This window comes from Saimiri boliviensis, chromosome 4, assembly GCF_048565385.1.
Source record: "Saimiri boliviensis isolate mSaiBol1 chromosome 4, mSaiBol1.pri, whole genome shotgun sequence".
Classification (NCBI taxonomy): Eukaryota; Metazoa; Chordata; class Mammalia; order Primates; family Cebidae; genus Saimiri; species Saimiri boliviensis.
Window position 1 is genome coordinate 35,817,735 of NC_133452.1, and position 20,577 is coordinate 35,838,311.

The window sequence follows — 20,577 nt, forward strand, 5'->3', positions numbered from 1 at the left end:
ATTACTAATATTTCACAGGATATTCCCGGTGTAAGTAAATAATGCATAATACTTAACCAGGTCAATTGTCTTCAGTTTGTTATCATTTTAATATCTAGTAACGCGGTAAATACAGAGCTTTGCATATGCATTGTTTTATTGTAAACTTAGTAGAGATTTACTAACAGACTTTGGAGCTTCTCAGATGTCCAGGCTCCAAAGTATAGAAACAGAGAGCAGAAAGAAGGGAAGAAACAGACGTGTGGCCTGCCGTGCCATATTTAAGATTCAGGTGGATCTTGGAATCCACTCTGAAGTTCTCAAGGAAGATGGAAAAACCCATGGGATGAGTTAAAACTAAAGTTTATTTGTTGAGAGAGTAAACTATTATTTTCCTCTAAGGACTGAAGAAAAAAAAAAAACAAAGCTCAAGGACACTAAAGAAATCTTAATTCATTTTTGCCTAAGGTTGGGCCTGACTCTCAAGCAATGCCTCTGTACACTTTATAATAATCATAGTACCATTAAAAAGTCACACAGCATGCTAATGCTACTCTTGGACATGAATGCCTAGTCTTCTGAAACCACCCCTTCTCCAAATGAAGATTCAAAAGATATAGCAAGATAAACATAACAAACAGGTACCAATTATATTTAGTATTTTGCTTATGTAAAACCGCTGTGAATACAAAATGAGTTTCTCGTATTTTAAATTTAAGATATCAGAAATTGAAAAAAAATATCATACTATGGATACACATACTAGAGTATTTTTAAAGCTCCACACTGGAAACTATTCAAATGTCCATACACAAGAATGAATGATCTACATACAAATACCCAAAACATAATACAGATGAATTTCACTAAGATAAGGCTGAGTAAAAGAAGACACACAAAATAATACGTGTAACATTTACAAATAGTACAAAAGTAGGTAAAACACATCTACAGTGTTAAAAGTCAGGAGACTGGTTCCTCCTAAAGGGCAGAAGTGACAGATGGGAACAAATCAGACATTATTTCTATCTTGGTATGAGCATCTTGTATCATCCAATCCATAACTGACAAGTTTGGTATCGATATAATAGAATACCTGTTACTGTGATACTTCCCGTCGAAAAAATCTGTAACGTAGCTCTTAGAGACTTTATCCGATAGCACACAGCAGGATGAAGTTCAGGTTCATAACTATACAAAAAAAAGCCACAATTAATATAAGTGTTTATAGCCTGACTAGTAATTTCAAATTTGGTAACTGATCAAGATAAATTGCTTCAAAGACTTACCTGGCATGAGGTCTATTGTTCTTTGTGAATTCTGGCAAACGGATTTCAAATGGCATGTTACACACTGCCAAAACGTTAACAACCTTAAAATCTGTAAATATTACCTTTAGGAGAGAAGTAAAACTCAATAAATTTATTTTGAAACAAAAAAATCTGCTCGTCATGGCAATCCTTAATAATTGTCAATCCTTAAAACAAGAGCAAACAAGATAAAAACATTTTAAGTGTATGTTTAGTAGTGTAAGTTGCGTAGCATTGAGAGCTTTAATTTAATTTTTTAAAAAGCTAAAAAAGTCATTAAAAAATTAAAACCTGAGGTATTTGCATGATTAAAACAGTATGGGTCTTTCTAATCATATGCTTAATTTTTTTTTTTAATACTTTAAGTGAAATACTTAAAACTACTAGGAAAAGAAGGAATAGTGAGGGAAAAAACTGAAGGCCAGGTCATCCTGCTAGAGTAAAAATGGAAAAGATGTCACTCTAGAATGTCAGTAAATACAAACTGTACAGTGGGCTCCAAAAGTCAGATGTTTTCCTCATATGCAATTGGGTAAAATGGCATTTCTGTAAGATTAGTTACAGGTTTATTTTCTTTTTGGGGATAGAGTGATAAAATTGTTTTTAACTAATCGGGATTTCTCTCTACACTTCTAATGTCATGCTAAGAAAAGAAGTTCCAAGGCCGAAAATAACGCTCTCTTAACAGTGGTAACTTCAGCCACTCCTACCAGCATCTTCAACTGTTTCATCTCGTTATTTTTCAGACATTCCTCCTAAAATCACAATGTTAGATGAGCTAACTATCCTCCAGCTCAGTCTTGCACACAGCAGTTGCAGAAAGCCAGGAAACCACAAAGTGGCAGCACTCTCAAATCACAGTACAACTCAAGACTCTCTCTACTGCCTCCCTCCTCAGGCACCAACCCCTGCTCCCACCAGCCATTCAGTCTCTTCCTATCACCCTCTACTTCAGAAGGACTGAGTAGACTGAGTCATCAGAGGGAAACACAACTTTCCATCCCCACTTCTACAAACTTGGCTCAATCCCAAACAGCCTTGCTTTCACCTTGAGGGACCATATCTCATCTTTATCTTTCACTTATCTATCATTTGCAAGTGACCTAGCAAGTCCATAATACATAATTATTTTATCCAAAGGTATATATTGATAAGGCTGACATGCCAGTGACAGTCACGTAACAAGTGTGAGAGCCTGCCAGCCGGTGTGTTCATGTCAACAGGCCTCTGCAATTCTCTATTTACCATCCTGACCTGGCATTCTTGAGATGACCAAAAATGATTTTGTATGTGTATGTCAGAAGTGAAAAAACTTACAAAGAGTTGAAAAGGAAATTAACCTGTGAGGGAACAAGTCTCTTCATGGGAAAGGAATTAGGGAAAAAGCTGGGATCCTTTACAAATACCCCATGGCAAAATTTTGCTACTAATTTTCACGCTGAGGGGCAGTATTAAAAACCTAGAAAAAGTTCAGTCATAAGAATAGTATGTACAGTGATTTCTCGAGTCTATTACAATTTTTAATTCTACAAAAATAAATCCTTCAATATTTGTAGTTTAGATAGTGTTTGAAAATGTTACCTGAAAACCTAGTTTCTGCAGACTGCGGGCTAAACGTCTGGCACCAAATTTAGCTTCTTCTTCACTATGGTTTTAAGGAAAGAAAAAGATGATCAGGTAAACAGGAAATAAATTTTACCCTGAGGAACACAGCAAACGTTACATATAACTTTGCTGTTAAAGCTAGGAAAATGTCCTTTCCATGAGGAAAAAAGTAAAAAATAAAAATAAAAAATTCAAGTTGCATTTACCTTGTTGCTCCAGTGCAAATAATTTTTCCTGAGGACCAAATTGTAGCTGTAATTCTAGGTTTTCTAAGCTTCATTAATACTTTCTGGGGGAGAAAAATACATCTGATTACCTCATAAGCATTACTTTTCACATATGGTTCTGTTGTATACAGTCATATTAATGTCCAAATACTACTCCAAGCTTATCGAAGACTGTAATAACTACTCCCCAAATCACCCATTCTGAAATCAAGTACAATGCTGAACACAAAGAACATATTAATCCAAAAAGACATTTGATTAATTAAATATACAAGGTGTATAGAAATCTCTCACTCTATATTCTTGAAATCAATGTACTCCAAGTACATAAACATTTCAACTCTCATTCCACTCCAGTCATATAACTGGAACTTACATGGCTCCTCACACACACCAAATCTGTTCATGCCTCAGAAGCTTCGCAGTAGCTGTTGCTTTCATTTGGAATATTCTCCCCTCAATATTCTCACTTCATTCAGGTCTCTTACCAGATGTCCCCTCCTGAAGACAGGCCCTCCCCTATCATTTCCCTGAAATACCCACCCCTTCATCACCTTCTAATTCCTAACCCTGCTTTATTCAGCTTCGTGGTATCCATCACTACTTTATATTGCATCCTAGAGTTGGGATGCTTATTACATACTCAAGTTCAACACGGGCATCTTGAGTAATGAAGAAATGTTGGAGCTGGAGAAGAAATTAATTAGCTTTGGAAGGCATTTAAAGCTATGGATTACAATGAAATAACTACAAAGTGAGTATAAATAGTTCAAGGTACTAAGCTCCAAGACAACCTGCAAATTTAAATTTTCATTGCAACTTTTCATTAATGGAAATATTTGTTAAAGCGCATTCTATGTAAGAAAGAGACAAATGTTTACTGACATATAAATGAATCAGATGTTTCTGCTTAAAATTTTTGTTACATTTTGAGTTCTTCGTTCTCTGACATATGCCATATTATCAAACTAGAAAGCTATTTATCTGGGCAGACTCACATCTTTACTTAGTTTCTAGTATTAATAATTAATGACAATTTACGTAGGTATCCTGGCATCTAATTTTCTGAGCTAAACAGAGCCTTGAGATACATTCTTAATTTTCATGATAAATGTATAAAATGCATATCCATCTCATCAATCTTTGGTTTATAATGACATTCAATATCTTTTATAATGTTAATCTCAAAACACTAAGGTTTTGTTCGTTATTAATATTCAGGCTTTAAAATATTACAGGTTTAACAAAAACCAAAGTTTAAGCTGTCCAGTTTATCTTAATAATATCTTATATTCATATTATTTTCAGCAGTTTGTTATGAAAGAAAACCATCTACATTGGTTAATTAAAAAAGAATATGATAATTAATATAACAATTATATATTAAGGCATCATTCAAATATAATAATATTTGGTTTATGTGAAAATATAAGGGTTCTTTTCTTCGGTTAAAATAAACTGAGAGAACAATAAAGTGTCTCTGTAACCAATGAGTTCTTTGCTGATTCAGGGACAGGCACTCTATGTACAAAAGCTTGCACCTCTCCATGAGATGAGGGACTGCTTTTACAGGGCTCACTTCTGTATCCAGGACAACTAGTGCATGGTAAGGTGCTTATAAACTACCTGTAGAATGAATACATTTTAGTATCACTCATAGAACTATAAAATTAGGATACGTAGTACAAACATCAAAACTCAAAAACTTACTCCAACATCACGTTTATAAATTACATTTGCTCCTTCCAAAGCAATCTTCCTTAAGTTCAAATGGCATCTTGTTCTAAAAACACAGACTACATTTGTAATTAGAATGTCCAATGCAACGTCACTCTCTGCATCCATTGGGGTGGCTTAAAAATTTAGCTTTTCACCACGAAGATCACATCCTGAGAAATAAAACAAAGTCATTAAACTTAAATGTTCTCTTAATTCACTTTTCACAAACAATCTTGAAATGTAAAAAATGAACCTATATTTATTTTTCAAATATTACTAGAATCAAATCATGTCCCTGGCCAGGCATGGTGGCTCACATCTGTAATCCCAGCACTTTGGGAGGCCAAGGTGGGTTGATCATCTGAGGTTAGGAGTTTGAGATCAGCCTGGCCAGCAGAGCAAAACCCAGTCTCTACTAAAAATACAAAAACTAGCCAGGTATGGTGGTGCGTGTCTATAATCCCAGCTGCTTGGGAGGCTGAGGCAGGAGAATCATTTGAATCTGGGAGGCGGAGGTTGCAGTGAGCCGAGATTGCAGCACTGCATTCCAGCCTGGGCGATAGAGTGAGACTCCAGCAAAACAAACAAACAAAACAAATCATGTCCCTTCTTCTCCCCACTAAAAATGCCATTTTTAAAAAAGCTACCAGGACAGCCAATATACTTCAAAATCCAGGCCTTTCCTTCCTTAAAAAGTAACTTTTACTTGCCAAGAGTTTGCCAGACTTAGCTGGGTACAATGTGGCAGAAATAAAATACTACAGATTTCAGCTTCCCTAGCAGCAACTGGTATAGCCAACTGGCCACCTGAATATGTTCTGGTCAATGACACATAAAATGAATTGCTTATGTATCTTCCGGAAGTCTACTTAGAGCAACCAACTAAGCCAGCAAGGGCTCCTTTGTCTTTCTGCCCTTTTTCATTCTTGCTGTCTAGAGGTTGGATGTGAGAGCTAGAGCTCAAGGAGCCAATTTGGGAGCATGAGACAATGAGCACGAAGATGGTAGAACAAGATAGAAGCAGCCTGGGCCCTTTACGCTGTGAATCTCCTTATTATCCCCCTACTTCTTAATTCTAGACCTCATGAGTGTGAGAGAAAAATCAATTTCCCTCATGTTGAATTTCTGTGATATACAGCCAAACCTAATCCTAACTGTTGCACATCCCTTGAGGATGAGCTACCACAAAGCAACTACGTAACAGGAAACTTCATGCGAATAAACTATCAAATTTACTATTTCATGACAGACTTGTTTTTATATCAAACAGGTGAAAACAAATTGACTGAGATTTACTACTTTTGAGTTCTACTCTATTCTGAATTTACTATTTTGAGTTCTGCCTGAGAGGACAAAACTAAGGACAGTATTAGTAAAACTGAGTCAAGAAAAAAGGGTAAAGCAAATCTGTGTGAATGCAAAAAAGAAGGCTTGAAATTAGCTCAAAATTGCTAATTTTTCAACATTTCAGCAACTTAAATTTTAAAAATAAGGTCATGAGAACAGTTCATCATAAGTTACTAAGTATTCACATTTTATAATATGAGTAATATGACAAGCAGGCTCAGAAAATACTGCTTTAATAAGAAGTTTCCAATTAAAGATGCGATATAAAAAGTCACTACTTTTTAAAAAGAGGCAACCTACGTGAAAGAGCACATTTTTTTGAAGCATGAAAAAAGACCCACTCGCAATCAGTTCATCTGTCTTGTAGAACAAGAGAACAGAACTAGATAGTACCAAAGATTTACTTTTTAAAGTTAAATATATTATATCCCTTTTCAATAATATAATTAGAATGACAGTCCAATGAGACAGATAAATCTCAATTTCTACAAAGCATCTGATTGCCTACCATATCACTCGTATTTTTAAGTGTAGTGACATAATTTATTGATGGGTTAACGTGGTCTACCCGACTAAATATTAGTAGTTCAAAGGCTTAGGTTATTCTTGAAAACATACACACACACCACTTTGTTTAAATTAAAACAAGAAAGACAACGAAACAGCTAAATGAAAGATGGAAACTAATTCCCAAAAGGGAATATATATTCCAAATTGTTTATGACTATGATATACCTACACTTAAACATCAGAATCACCTATTTCCCCTACTAAATTAAGCTTCTTGAGATGAAAGACTGTTTTATAGGTCTATACATTCCCAGGGCTCGAATTGTATCTGACACATTGTAAATGTTCAATTACTTTGTGTATGAATGCTATGAAATCCAACATTTCAACCTCCGAACTATATAAAATTTATTCTCTACCTAGAATTCCAAACTACTTCTTTTAATTCTCAGCATGAAAAAAATCCTATTAGCAAGGCTGAAACTTTATTTTCAAAGCTACCTATTTTCACTGAATATAAAAGAGTTAACAATATTTTTTCCTTCAAGTCCTTTAAGACAACATTCATGAAAACGCATATACAGTATACTTCATTATATTTCGTGGTGGTTTATTACATGATTTCTTTTTTAAACTGGTTTGTATAGCTTCCAAAGGGAATGTGTTTAAGCAACTCTACCAAAAATATAGCATTTGAAAGTGACATTTAAACCTACAAAGCTATTAAGGCTGCTAACCATGGCACTATGGTATAGAATATTCAAGATATACAAAAAGGCAAAAAGAACACAATGAACATCTATGTACCTACTAGTCAGCTTAAAAAACAAACATTATAATACAATTGATGCCTCCCCATGCAGTTCTCCAAATCACACTCTCCTCAATGTTCCCTCCAGAGAAAAACTCTACTTTCAATTGAGGTTTTATCATTCTCATATATTTCTCTTAAACTTACTACACATACACAATGTTATATCCCTAAATCCAATTAATTCATGATTTTTAAAGAGTACTGATGAATCTGGTTTGCTAATACTTCATTTAGGATTGATACATCTATGTTATTAAGTAGAATTAGCCTATAACATTCCTTTCTTGTATTGTCCTTATCTGGTTTGAGCATCAAGGTTATACTAGACTCATGCAACAATTTAAGGTCGTTTATTTCTTTTCTCTTTCTTTCTTTTTTAATTCTTGGAAGACAGGTTAGAAGATGTTACCTGAAAATAATCTGGAACTCTTTCTTGTTTGATAAATTTTTAAAGACTAATTCAATTTCTAAGAGTTTCAAAATAATTCATGTCTCTGTTTTCTTCTTGAAATTGTCTTGCTAAATTAAATTTTCCATTTCTTCTAAATTTTAAGATTTATTGGGCATACAATTCTTCATGGCTGTCTTAATAGTCTATTATAGCCTACTTATCCTTTTTTCATTCTAGTGTCATTTATTCCTGCTTTTTATTGCTTTCGTTAATCTTACTGGAAGGCTTTTCTACTTTGGGTTCTTCACAGAACAAACTATCAGGAGCTGATCCTCTCTATTGAATTTTTTGCCCATGTCCACTGTTTCCTTCTTCCACAGATTTAATGTATTATTTTTCTAATTTCTTACATGAAAGTAATTAAGTTGAATACTTTAGTTTTTAATGGTCTTTTCTTGAATGAACATTTAAGACAATTATAACTCAGTTCTTTAGATGTGACTGAAGTTGGACATGTGTTTTCATTACCCCTTGATGCTAATGATATTAAAATTCAATTTTTTCTTGGACTAATCAGTTATTTATTTAGCAGTTCTTTGCATTTACCAGTAATTGAGGAAATGCTAACTTAAAAAAATAAGATGCCACTGAATTATATTGGCAAATATCAAACAATGTTGAAGGTGTGAGTAAATCAGTGTTCTTTTATAGTATGGTACAAAAACCTTCTATAGGAGATACTCTGGCAGTGTGTATTCACATAATTTAAAATGTGCATATATGCGGAACTGCAGTCAACTGGTAACAATTAGAAATAACTGAACTGTGCAAAATATAAATAAGATGATATACTGCAATTTTATTTATAACAGAAACGACCTGCACATCCAATGAAAATGGACTAGTTAAATAAAGTACAGTACAGTCTTATAACACAGACTATTAAATGGAGCTTATAAATTACAAAGCTATACAGATATAGACAGAGGTCCATGTTTATTAGAGTAGAAAAAAACTGTATGTCTAATTATGAGTTTATTTTGGTTTATATATCTACACATGCACTTTTGTAGTTATATCTGCCAAAATGTTAACAACTGTTCTATTCAGAGACCTGGCACAACAGAGTGCCTTTCTTTTTTATTTCCTTTTTTGGTAAAGTCTGGATCTTTTTTAAAAAACAAATATACATATATATATATATATATATATATATATATATCAGGTTTAGTATATGAAAAATAGTTGTTCCCATTTTGATGTAAATATAAATACCAATTATTTGCCCACTGCCCAAGAGCTAATATTAAGACATAAATTAATCAGGTGTTTTATCCTGTTTCTCAAGGAAATGGCTTAGTTTGACTTGTCAAATATTTTCTTATAAAAAAAGCAAACATCAAAACCGCAGCTGTCTTCCCTTCAGAAAGTGGCATATTTCTAGCTTTCTACTAAAATGCATCATAGAATTTAAAATACATTCTTCCACACTCAATGATTTTGTGGACAAGAGCACATTATCTGTATTTTTGGTCCTCTTTCTAGGGGTTTTCAAAAACATTGCTCCAGCAACTACAAGGAATTGAAATCTTAACTGGAAAACATCGCCACCTTCTGGCTTTTAAGACATATTGCATCAAAGACTACTACATTTAAAATTTTCCACACAAGGAAAGATATTTAAACTAAAAGGCCACAATAAGCCCTGTCATAAAAACAGAGCAAAAATAAATCTAAATTCTAATTGAAATCCAAGAGATTAAATAAACCTGAAAATGCAAAAAAGAATAATTTAGCTACTTTAAGTGCACTCAAGTTGCAGCTGAGGCTACAGAGGAATTGACACCTCAAGGCTCTAACCACAAAATTACCAGCTATGATTTGAGAAACGGCAGAAGCAGGGGAGGACTGGTAACAGATCAAGCTGCGAACAGAACATGAACCCACGTCGTGTCCTAGAGAAAGCTCTTTTCTAAAAGTCAGACATGCCACACAAACTAACCTCATATTATTCAAAAAGCTCCCAAAATAGCAGATTAGGAAATAGACATTTTGTGTCTCAATTCCAACAAATTACTTGACAGTCTCTCAACACATGCTCATGATCAAGATGGAGAAAAGCTAACATTTGCCTTTTAGAATGCTGATGTTCTTTCATAACAGTTTGACAGTATAAAACAAGCTTTACATAGGGGGCTCTAACCTAGTGTTCCCATTTAGCTACGTGACACTGTGCTAGTTACCTAATCCCTCTCTAAATCTTCATTTTCTCATCTATTAATAGGTGATAATATCACCTGTACCTTCCAGGGTGCTTTAAAGGATTAAATATTATCTATCCCAAGTACACAGCATACAGTATGTGTTCATTAAATTGTAGCTATTACTGACAGATGGATTCACCAATAGTTGAATATTCATTATATTATTTAATTAAATGCAAAACTTGAGAACAGTTACAGATGAGAAAAAAACAAAACAAAACCAAGATCATAATAGGTTAGGCAAAGGTCAGTACACTGCAGCCAATGGGCCAGTGCTGGTTTTGCCCTGTTTTGCAAAAGTTTTCATGCCTGTCTGTTTCCATAATGACTATACAGTACAACTGGGTAGTTGTGACAAGGGCCAAATAAACCACAAGTCTAAAATATTTACTCCCTGGCCCTTTAAGAAAAAGTTTGCTGATTACTGGACAAGCCCAAAGAGGTACTACCAAGAAAATAAAATTTATCACTGATAAATGTAAAGCCCATATTTTTAATTAAAATGACAAAATGTCTGCATAACATGGTCCTTGAATGGATCCTGGTTTTAATAAACCAACCAGTATAAAAGATAGTTGAGGGAAATCTGAGTGATTTGAGTGGATCTGAATAGATCTGAGTGACATGATATTATGAAATTACTGTTACTTTTGTTAGAAGAGAAAATAGAGTGGTTATGTAGACAGACTTTTTTTTTTTTAAGAGATGTACACTCAGATATTTGGGGGAATGTCATGTCTGTAATTTAACTTTAAAATCTTTCACTGAACTCAGTAACAAATACGCTGAGATACCATTTCAGATGACTCTCTTGATGTCTGGAATCTTGCCACCAAACAAATTTGGATAATCTATTCTGGGATACAGCACTGATACTAGTTATCATAGTATTTTAGGACCAAAAAAATGCTGTTACTGCTTCATCTCTTAATGATTATTAGATCTAGATGACAGGGATCACATCAAACTAAAAAGCTTTTGCACAGCAAAGGAAACTATTAACAGGGTGAAAAGCCATCCTACAGAATAGGAGAAAATATATGCAAATTATACATCTGATGAGAGATTAATATCCAGAATATATATAAGAAATTCAAACTCAGCAAAAGAAACAAATAATCTGATTTAAAATAAGCAAAACACCTTAACAGACATACCAAAAGAAGACATACCAATGGCTGACAAGTATATGAAAAAACGTTCAACGTCACTTATCATGAGGAAAATGCAAATCAAAACCATAATGAAATACCACCTCATTCCAGGCAGAATGGCTGTTATACAAAAGCAAACAAACAACAACAAAAACACCCAAGTGCTGGCAAGGATGTGAAGAAAAGGGAATACTTCACACACTGTTGGTAGGATAGTAAACTAATACAGCCATTACAGAAAACAGTATAGAGGTTCCACAAAAAATTAAAAATAGAACTACCCCATGACCCAGCAATCTCACTACTGAATACATATGCAAAGAAAATGAAATCAGGATGTTGATTTCTGCACTTTGATATTTACTGCAGCACTATTTGTAATAGCCAAGATATGGAATCACTCTAAGTGTCCAACAACGAGAGAATGGACAAAGAAAATATGAATATTATTCAGCTGTAAGAAAGAATGAAATCTTGTCATTTGTGACCACATTAATGAACCCAGAAGATATCATGTTAAATAAACCAAGCCACACACAGAAAGACAAATTCCTCATGATCTCACTCATATGTGGAACCTTAAAAAAAAAAAAAGTGTTATAATAGAAGCAGAGAGTAGAAGAGTGGTTAACAGAGACAGGGGAGGGCCGGGGGTGGTGCCTCACGCCTGTAATCCCAGCGCTTTGAGAGGCCGAGGCATGTGAATCATGAGGTCAGGAGTTCGAGATCAGCCTGGCCAACATGGTGAAACCCCGTCTCTACTAAAAATACAAAGGGCTGAGGCAGGAGAATCGCTTGAACCCAGGAGGCGGAGGTTGCAGTGAGCTGAGATGGCAGGCCAGCCTGGGCAACAGAGTGAGACTCCATCTTAAAAAAAAAATAACCAGAGACTAGGGAGAAGATGAAGAGGATGAAGGGAGGTTGGTCAATGGATATAAAATTACAATTAGATAGGAAAAATAAGTTAAGGTGTTCTGTTGCACAGTAGGTGACTATAGTGAACAGTCAAGTATATTGTATATTATAAAATAGCCAGAAGAGAGGCTTTTGACTACTCTTGCCAAAGAAATGATAAATGCATGAGGTGACAGACACACTATCCTGGTTTGATGATTATACAACATACTTGTACCTTATAAATATGTACAGTCATGTGTCAATTAAAAAATAAAAAGTTCAGCCTGGGCAACACAGAGATACTGCATTTCTACAACAAAATTTAAAATTAGCCAGGTATGGTGGTGCACCCCTGTGGTGCCATCTACTTGAGAGGCTGAGGTGGACTGAACCTGGGAGGCTCAAGTTGCAATGAACCGTGATGGTGCCACTGCACTCCAGCCTGGGTGACAGAGTGAGACTCTGTCTCAAAAAAATAAAGCAAAATAATAAGGGGAAAAAAAACCCTTGGTGACAGATATATGAGTGTTCATTATACTACTCTCCCCATATTTCTGCCTAAAAGTTTCCAAAATAATATCTAAAAGCTGTTAAAGATTAAGACTTTATTTAATAATAGGTTATATTAAGACAACATGGGGTTCAAAACATACTGTACTGTATTACTTAAACAAACACATACACACACAAACCTAGGTTACACAGGAGTGTCCAGATCAAAGAAAGTGATACCATTTGTTATTGAAAGATCTAGAATATCCTGAATTTGTCAAATAAATTATTATTTAAAGATATTATTATTTCCAAATAGCCAAAGGAAAGTATAATGGTGTGAAATATAAAAACAGTGAGCTGTGTGAAGAAAATCTTAGGATGTTTAGTATAAGAATGGAAAAAGAGTAGTTGTTCTCAAATAAGTGAATAAAAAAGAAAACTGACAAGTCAACTGAAGTCACATGAAAGATCTCATGAAGCCAAACACACACACACACAAAACACATGCTTATACTGCAAAGTAGTGGGCTCCCCAGAAGATATGTGTCCAAAAAAGAAGGTAGGGTTAGATAATTAACAGTTAAGAGTGACATAAAGCAAGCCTTCTATTAGATGACAGATGAGACTAGACTGATGGTAAGATTCCCATCTAATTCTAAAATCCCAGGAGTCTAACATATTAGATGAAGATACATTCTAGACAAATGTAGAAATTATACCATAAATTTCCATTTTAATTCTACAACTATTCTGTTAGTTTAGATAAATTATCATCAATTCTGAACTCCTCACTTTCCCTTCAGCATGCATTTCTGCTCAAAGGGGCAGTAATGGGAGACAGTTAGATGCACTAAGGTGTAACAGTTGAAAACCCTGAACTTGCTTGGCAGGGTGACATTCTATCATGAGTACATTTTTGTAGTCTAGCCACATGAAGAAAATTTTACCAACAGTTTGCCTGGCCATAAATAACCTTGTATCTTCCAAAGAAAAGACTGTATATCATACCACCCATAAAACATTTAACAAATGCTTAAGCTAAAGCAAAAGCATTTGATGTACAAAAAACATCATTACATTAAGTTAAACAGAAGTTAAACTACCTTCATTACATATGTCTCCTCCTACTAGCTATGAGACTCAATCTGGATATTCAGTCTGGAGACTGATAAGCAGGTAGCATTCATGTGAATAATTATGTATCAAAGTGAATTATGATTACAAAAATCTGTATTAAGAAAGCTACAAGGTACTGTTTTTTAATGGAAATCAGTCAACAACTCTGAGGTTGCCAGCATCTATTTATTAAAAATATAAAGGAGTGTATTTTATGCTCCAGTCAAAGGAGTGTATTTTATGCTCCAGACATTATTTGTAATGGTGTCTAAAAGGTGATGGGGAAAGATTTAAATGATACTGATTTTCTGAATTACTGTTTAAGAAAAGATAAGTTCAATGGTTTACACTCTCATGCAAAAGTTCCAGATGAAAAAATGAAATATTTTGCAATATTAGGAAGATATAATTGAAAACCTGTCTCATCTTAATAATGCTGAACAGTAGTCTATTTAAGATTTTCACTGTTTCAACGAATATAAAATACATCTGTAAAGTAAGAATACTTGGATGCTGACTAGGCGCGGTTGGCTCATGCCTGTAATCTCAGCACTTTGGCCCAAGGTGGGTGGATCATTTGAAGTCAGGAGTTCGAGACCAGCCTGGCCAATATGGTGAAACCCTGCCTCTACTAAAAATACAAAAATTAGCCAGGTGTGGTAGTGGGCACCTGTAGTTCCAGCTAGTTGGGAGGCTAGTGAGGCAAGAGAATCACTTGAACCCGGGAGGCAGAGGTTGCAGTGAGCAGAGATTGTGCCACTGCACTCCAGCCTGGGCGATACAGCAAGACTCCATCTCAAAAAAAAAAAAAAAATGTGAATGCTAACACAGTGGACATGAACGGTAATGGAAGCTACATGACAGTGCACTAGTTCTGTACTGCTCCTGTTCTCACTTGTAAAACACAGTATCGCTTACTTCCCATGATTGTTTTGAAGAATAAAAACCTCACAAATTATGATATACTCTTTTAAAGTAATGTATTAGTCAACACTAACAGTAATTTTAACTAATATACTATTGCGGATAAAGGAAAAAAGTGTATTTTACTGACTACAACTTTAAATTTTGAAATTCAAACTCAAAGATGAGCCATTTGGCATATGACTCCTTATTATATAAAAGCAACTTTTATTTTGGATAGATTGCTTAATATTTCAGATAAATTGTCTAAATATACAAGATTTAAAGAAGATAGCACATCATTTTCTGATTACATAATACTTGAATAAAACAGTCACCTATAACCGTACCAGTGATAATTGTTTTTTTCTATGCTCATATAAGCACATGGTTCTAAGCTCTAAATCTGTATATGTATCTGTGCATATGAAACAAGATTGGGATCATACGCGCATGCTGTCTTACCTAGTCACCAAAAGATTTTATTACAATCTTTAAGAACCTGAGATATGAAAAGCGACAATAATGAATTAACTGATTTTCCTTGAATACTAATGAGGGTGAACTTTTCAAATACAGTCATGCGCTGCCTAACAATGTTTTGGTCAATAACAGACCCCACATAATACTGTATTTCTACTATACCCTTTCTATGTTTAATACCCAAATACTTACCATTATGTTACAACTGCCTATAGTACTCAGTAAAGAAACATGCTGCACAGGGTTACAGCCTACCAGCAATAGGCTATACCATATAGCCTAGGTGTGTAGTAGATTCTACCATCTGGGCTTATGTACGCATACTCTATGATGTTCACACAACCATAAACTCACTTCGCAGAACACAGCCTTGTCATTAAGCAATGCATGACTCTATTCCTAACCATTTGTATTTCTTTAAAGTTAGCTGCCGCCTGTCTTCTGTTCATTTTCCTTCTAAGATTTCTTATTGATTTATGGAAGCTCTAATATGTAAAGAATATTAACCTTTTGCCAGCTTAATCTAATTCATTCTGCTGAAAATGATTTATCTGCACTTCTACATGTGATCCACTCCCACTTGTTCTACAGCTCAGCATCACCTTCATTCAATCAATTCTGTAATAATGAACTGGAAATCTAAGCATTAAGCCCCATACTAGGGGATAGGGACCTGGCAGTGAACAGACTTGGTTCAGGAAATGGCAGATGTTCTCAGCTGAATTAAGAGTAGGAACTGCTCAGACCTGAAGGAAGAATCAGAGGTATGGCTACAGTGGGAAAAGTGAAAGGGAAAGTGGCATAAGACGAGGGTAGAGATGCAGGGAGGGGTAAAATCATGCCTTCTAGGCCACATTAAGAATTTTCATATTTATCTCAAAAGTAACGATTAGCTAAAAGAAAAGCAAGACCTGACATCACATATTTGCATTATAAAAATGTATCACCACCACTCTGCAATGGGAGAATGGACTGAAGGAGAGGAACGGGTAACGGGGTCTAGCACAGCAGTCCAGGCAAGACGACAGCACGGGTCACAATGGTAGTGCTGTTTCAAAATGGAAAGTAGCAGACAGAAGAGCAACAGTTTTAAAGAGACAGAGTAAACAGAACTTTGTGATTGATATGGGGATAGAGGGAGATGGAGAATGACTGCCAGTTTGTGGCCTAAGATACTATTTACTAAGAGAGAAAACATTGGAGAGAGGGCAGGTTTGCAGGACAGATGAGAAAGGTAGGAGGGGGTTAACAATTCGGTTTTGGACATTTTGAGCTGCAGGAACTCGTCAGACATCCCAGAGGAGACATGGAGCAGTTAATCAGCTAAAAGTCCATTGCTCAGGACAGGTCTAGGTCGAGACTGGAAATGAAAATTTGGAAATCCTAGTACAGAAGGTAATTAAAATCATCATGGGTGAAATTTAAAAATCAAAGGAACTCAGAAATCTGATCCTCAATACTAAGCCAGTGTCCCTATCCTGAGTCCCATTACCATGTTACTAAGCATACTTCTACCACAGCAGTTTTCCAAACTATAGTCAAACTACAGTAAAATCCTTCCTATTTATATGTCTCCTCAGTAGACAATAACCTCCTCAGAAGCATGATCATATCTTTATTTCTGTACTCCAGCCTTGGCATAGTTCCCAATGCACCATACACATTCAATAAAATGTCTGCAGAGCTTAACTATTAGCTTGAGGTTATTAAAAAGCAATGTTACTTACACAAACACACACACATTCTCTCTCTCTCTCTCAAGTCGAAGAGCTCAGCAGAATGCTTGGGTTAAATCTAGACTCCAGCACTTATTAGCCATAAGACTGGATAAGTTAACACCCTTTATGCCTCAATACCCTCCTCTGTAAAATAAGGCCGATAAACAGAAGCCTCCACAGTGTTGCGAAGATTAAATTTCATATGAAGCACTTGGCACAATACTTGCATATGATAAGCATTCAAATTTAGCTACTATCATTGTTACTATCATTGTATCTCCTTTCTTCAACTTCTACGGATGGAGAAATGTTCAAAAATGGAAAGGATTTCTAGTTATTAACTGCAGTCGTCAAGCTTTGGAACACAAAAACAAATCATATTCCTTCAAGTTTAAAAGCAAGGGGCCAAAATAAGGAATACAACTTTGATGTATCTGTTAAGTGGAATGAGTACTGAAAAAAGCACTAAATTTAACAGTGAATTAAAAAAAAAAAAAAAAAAAAACTCACAAAACTCCAACAATAACAAAACCATTCCAAATCAAAGCAAACAGTTGTTGATCATGGGGTTCCTTTTTGGTGGTGGTGAGGGGAGTGGGGACAGCGAAGGTGGTGAAGGAAACAGGAAAAGACTGACCAAATCTATTACATAGTACAATATAGGTACTATGCTAAATTTTACTTCATTAGGTACCTGCAAAAAAGCAGGAAAATTAGAAGCATAACAGGTTTAGATATTAAATTGTAATGTAAGTTTATGATGTTCATTTCATTGAAATGTAAGGTATCTGTTTTCTTGAGCACGTCTTATGTGTGTCCCTACTTCCCATATTACAGGCTATAATTTTAAAAGCTGGAAAGTTTTATTTCTTTACAGAGAACTTTGATATTTGTCCTAAGCCACACCTAAGTGACCATAATTTGTAAGACCAATTTAGCCACTAAACTAATGCTAACAAAACGGCATAATTTTTGAAAGATTACTATTTTCATTTACAAGTGGAAATGTTAATTCACTAGGTAGCTAAAAGACTGAATAAATCCTGTCATAAGTTGGTGTCAAAATTGGCATGCATCAGGATCAGGCTTCTCTATCTATATTCTGATTTATTTTAAGGGTGTGAATACAGTGCTCAAGCTTGAAGCACTGATAACTCATCAAGAATTTAATCAAGAGAAAGTACTGCATGGGGAAAATACAATAGGTGAAATTTCTGATTTTGAGAGTTTCCTTTCAACTGCTTTTGCAGGCTTACCCTTCACAAAAAATGCTCTAGCACAGACAACCTGTTTAGGGTCTGTGTCATGCACAAGTGCCATTTTAAGAAAAGGAAGGTCAGATTATGAAATTAGCTACTTGGGAAAATAAAACACAGCACAAACATTTCTTCTTTAAAAAACAGTAAAAAATATACTTAAACAAAACAAATACAGTTACATAATGAACACTCTTTCCACATATAAGTACCTCTAAGAATTTATTTTACTCAGAACTTGTCAGATCTGAGTAACTCAGTGAAGGCTGCATCACTCACAAAAGATAAATATGGAGAACTTGGCTAGAGATCAGAAGAAAGCTATACATTTTTAAGACCTGAAATTATAGTCTGTGAGAAAGTCACGAACACTAGCACAATAGTAGGGTGAGTAATTTAATGATAATATACAAGTAAAAGAAAGGATTCTTACACAGAACACAAAAGAATGATAAGGAAGTTTTCTGATTGTAACACTGATTCTTAGCTATTAAGAAAAAGACAAGGCCAGGCATGGTAGACTCAGGCCTACAATCCCAGCACTTTGGGAGGCCAAGGTGGGCAGGCTGCTTGAGCCAAGGAGTTAGAGACCAGCCTGGGCAACATGGTGAGACTCTATCTCTACAAAAAATACAAAAATTAGCGAGGTGTGGGAGTGTGTGCCTATAGGCCCAGCTACTCAGGAGGCTGAGGCAAGAGGATTGAGCCTAGGAAGTTGAGGTTGCAGTGAGTTATGATCACACCACTGCACTGCAGTCTGGGTTATAGAGTTAGACTGTGTCTTAAATAAATAAATAAAAAGACAAAGAGAAAGACAAAACAACAGAAACAAGATAACAACCGTGAAGATGCTCAAACCCCAAAGACACAGATGTAGTTTGCTTTGGTAAGGCCCTAATTTTGAGAACATTTCCAAGATGTTTCTAATGGGTAGTCAGCTGTGAACCACTAGGTTGAAATATCATCACAGGTAATCAAAATAATGGAATTTCCCTTTCAGTAAGTCCTTAAAAAGGGCTCTATTCTCTTATCAGTACTGTTTATCAGAGAACATCAAGACTCTACTGTCTGTTTACCTTGCCTTGTTTCCCAAACTCCCACTTTATTCTCCAAACCAGCACAATCTGCCTTCAGCCTCTACACAGTACAAAATGTTACAAATGAATGGCTCACTGCTGAATCCAATGGCACACTTGAAACTCCCTCCTACTCTAGAGCATAAAGCACTGGGCACCTCTGATTCTCCAATTGCTGCCTTGCCATGCCCTATCCCTGGCTTCTGAGGTACCTTTCTTGAGTTCCCTCCCATCTCAAATACTTCTCTGTCTGTTTCTTAAATCAGAAGTTCTTAACTGAAATCTATGGCAGGCCCTGAAAAGCTCAACAATAGGTTTCAGAGGTTAGGAACCCCCTGAGATTGTATACACACTAATCTGTATGTGTACTTGAGAAGACCATTGTTTTCTTCGTATTATCAATGGGTTTAAGATCCCTAAAGTTATAAACCACTGCCTTAAATCCTTTTCCTCTTCACTTTCTAGGCCTCAGTTGCTATCTGAGTTTATGTCTGGCTCTTACATCACTCCTGATCTATCAGAGATCTGAATCCATATTCCCAATCATCTATTAGGCATATCTGTTAAAATCAACACATCCAAACAAAACTCTTTAGGCCCCTCAAAATACCTTGCTGTATCTCTTTGTAATTTTGTGGAGTGAGTCACAATCAACACTCACTCACTTGAACCAGAAATTTCAGAATTATCCTTCATCTCTCATTTTTCTCCTCTGTTCAGTTAACTTTTCATAACTTCTTTTCTGCATCCAAAGCATCCATGTTTTATTTTAGGCCCACTCACATGTCATTATAGCTACCGACTTCTAATGAAACTTTCTGGTTGCAGTCTCCATGATCTAATCCAGCTACCAAACAGCTACCAGGATTATCTTCCTAACTGTGCTACATCCCTATCTGAAGAAACACCTCTTGGCTCTCTTAGAATAAACAGAATCTCATCTGCTTGCCTTGGAATGCAGTGGACTCCCCACCTCCCATCTTCCCAACACACCTAACATTTTCAGTTTTATACCATTCCTCTTCCAATAAAAGACTGTTTCCTGGTTTTATAGCTGCCTAAATTGTCCTTTCCCCACTCATTCAACTTGGAAACTTTTACGCATAATTGCATATTTAGTATGCAACTGATGTGAACCAAGCCCTGCGGGTAGACACTGGGAATACAGTTCAGACCAAAATGGTCAGGCAAGGAACCCTCATGGCAGTTGTATTTCAGTGGAAGAAAAAGACAACAAATAGGCTGACGAAATCATCAAGAGAATATGATCTATGTTGTAAAGGAAATAAATAACAAAGGAGAAACTTCAGGAG

At 35.5% G+C, this 20,577-nt stretch overlaps 1 protein-coding gene across 5 annotated transcripts in view; it reads right to left on the bottom strand.

Moving 5' to 3' along the window:
* Nucleotides 1–20,577, bottom strand: part of TBPL1 (TATA-box binding protein like 1) — a 30,405-nt gene that overhangs the window by 1,164 nt on the left and 8,664 nt on the right. For all 5 annotated transcript variants that reach the window (XM_003932456.4, XM_039467550.2, XM_074397432.1 and 2 more), the window contains 5 exons: nt 4,832–5,010; nt 3,101–3,183; nt 2,871–2,934; nt 1,269–1,372; nt 1,076–1,170 (listed from right to left, as the gene is read on the bottom strand). In XM_003932456.4, coding sequence (XP_003932505.1) covers nt 1,076–1,170; nt 1,269–1,372; nt 2,871–2,934; nt 3,101–3,183; nt 4,832–4,966 — 481 coding nt within the window. In that variant the 5' untranslated portion in view covers nt 4,967–5,010. The remainder of the gene's footprint in view (nt 1–1,075; nt 1,171–1,268; nt 1,373–2,870; nt 2,935–3,100; nt 3,184–4,831; nt 5,011–20,577) is intronic.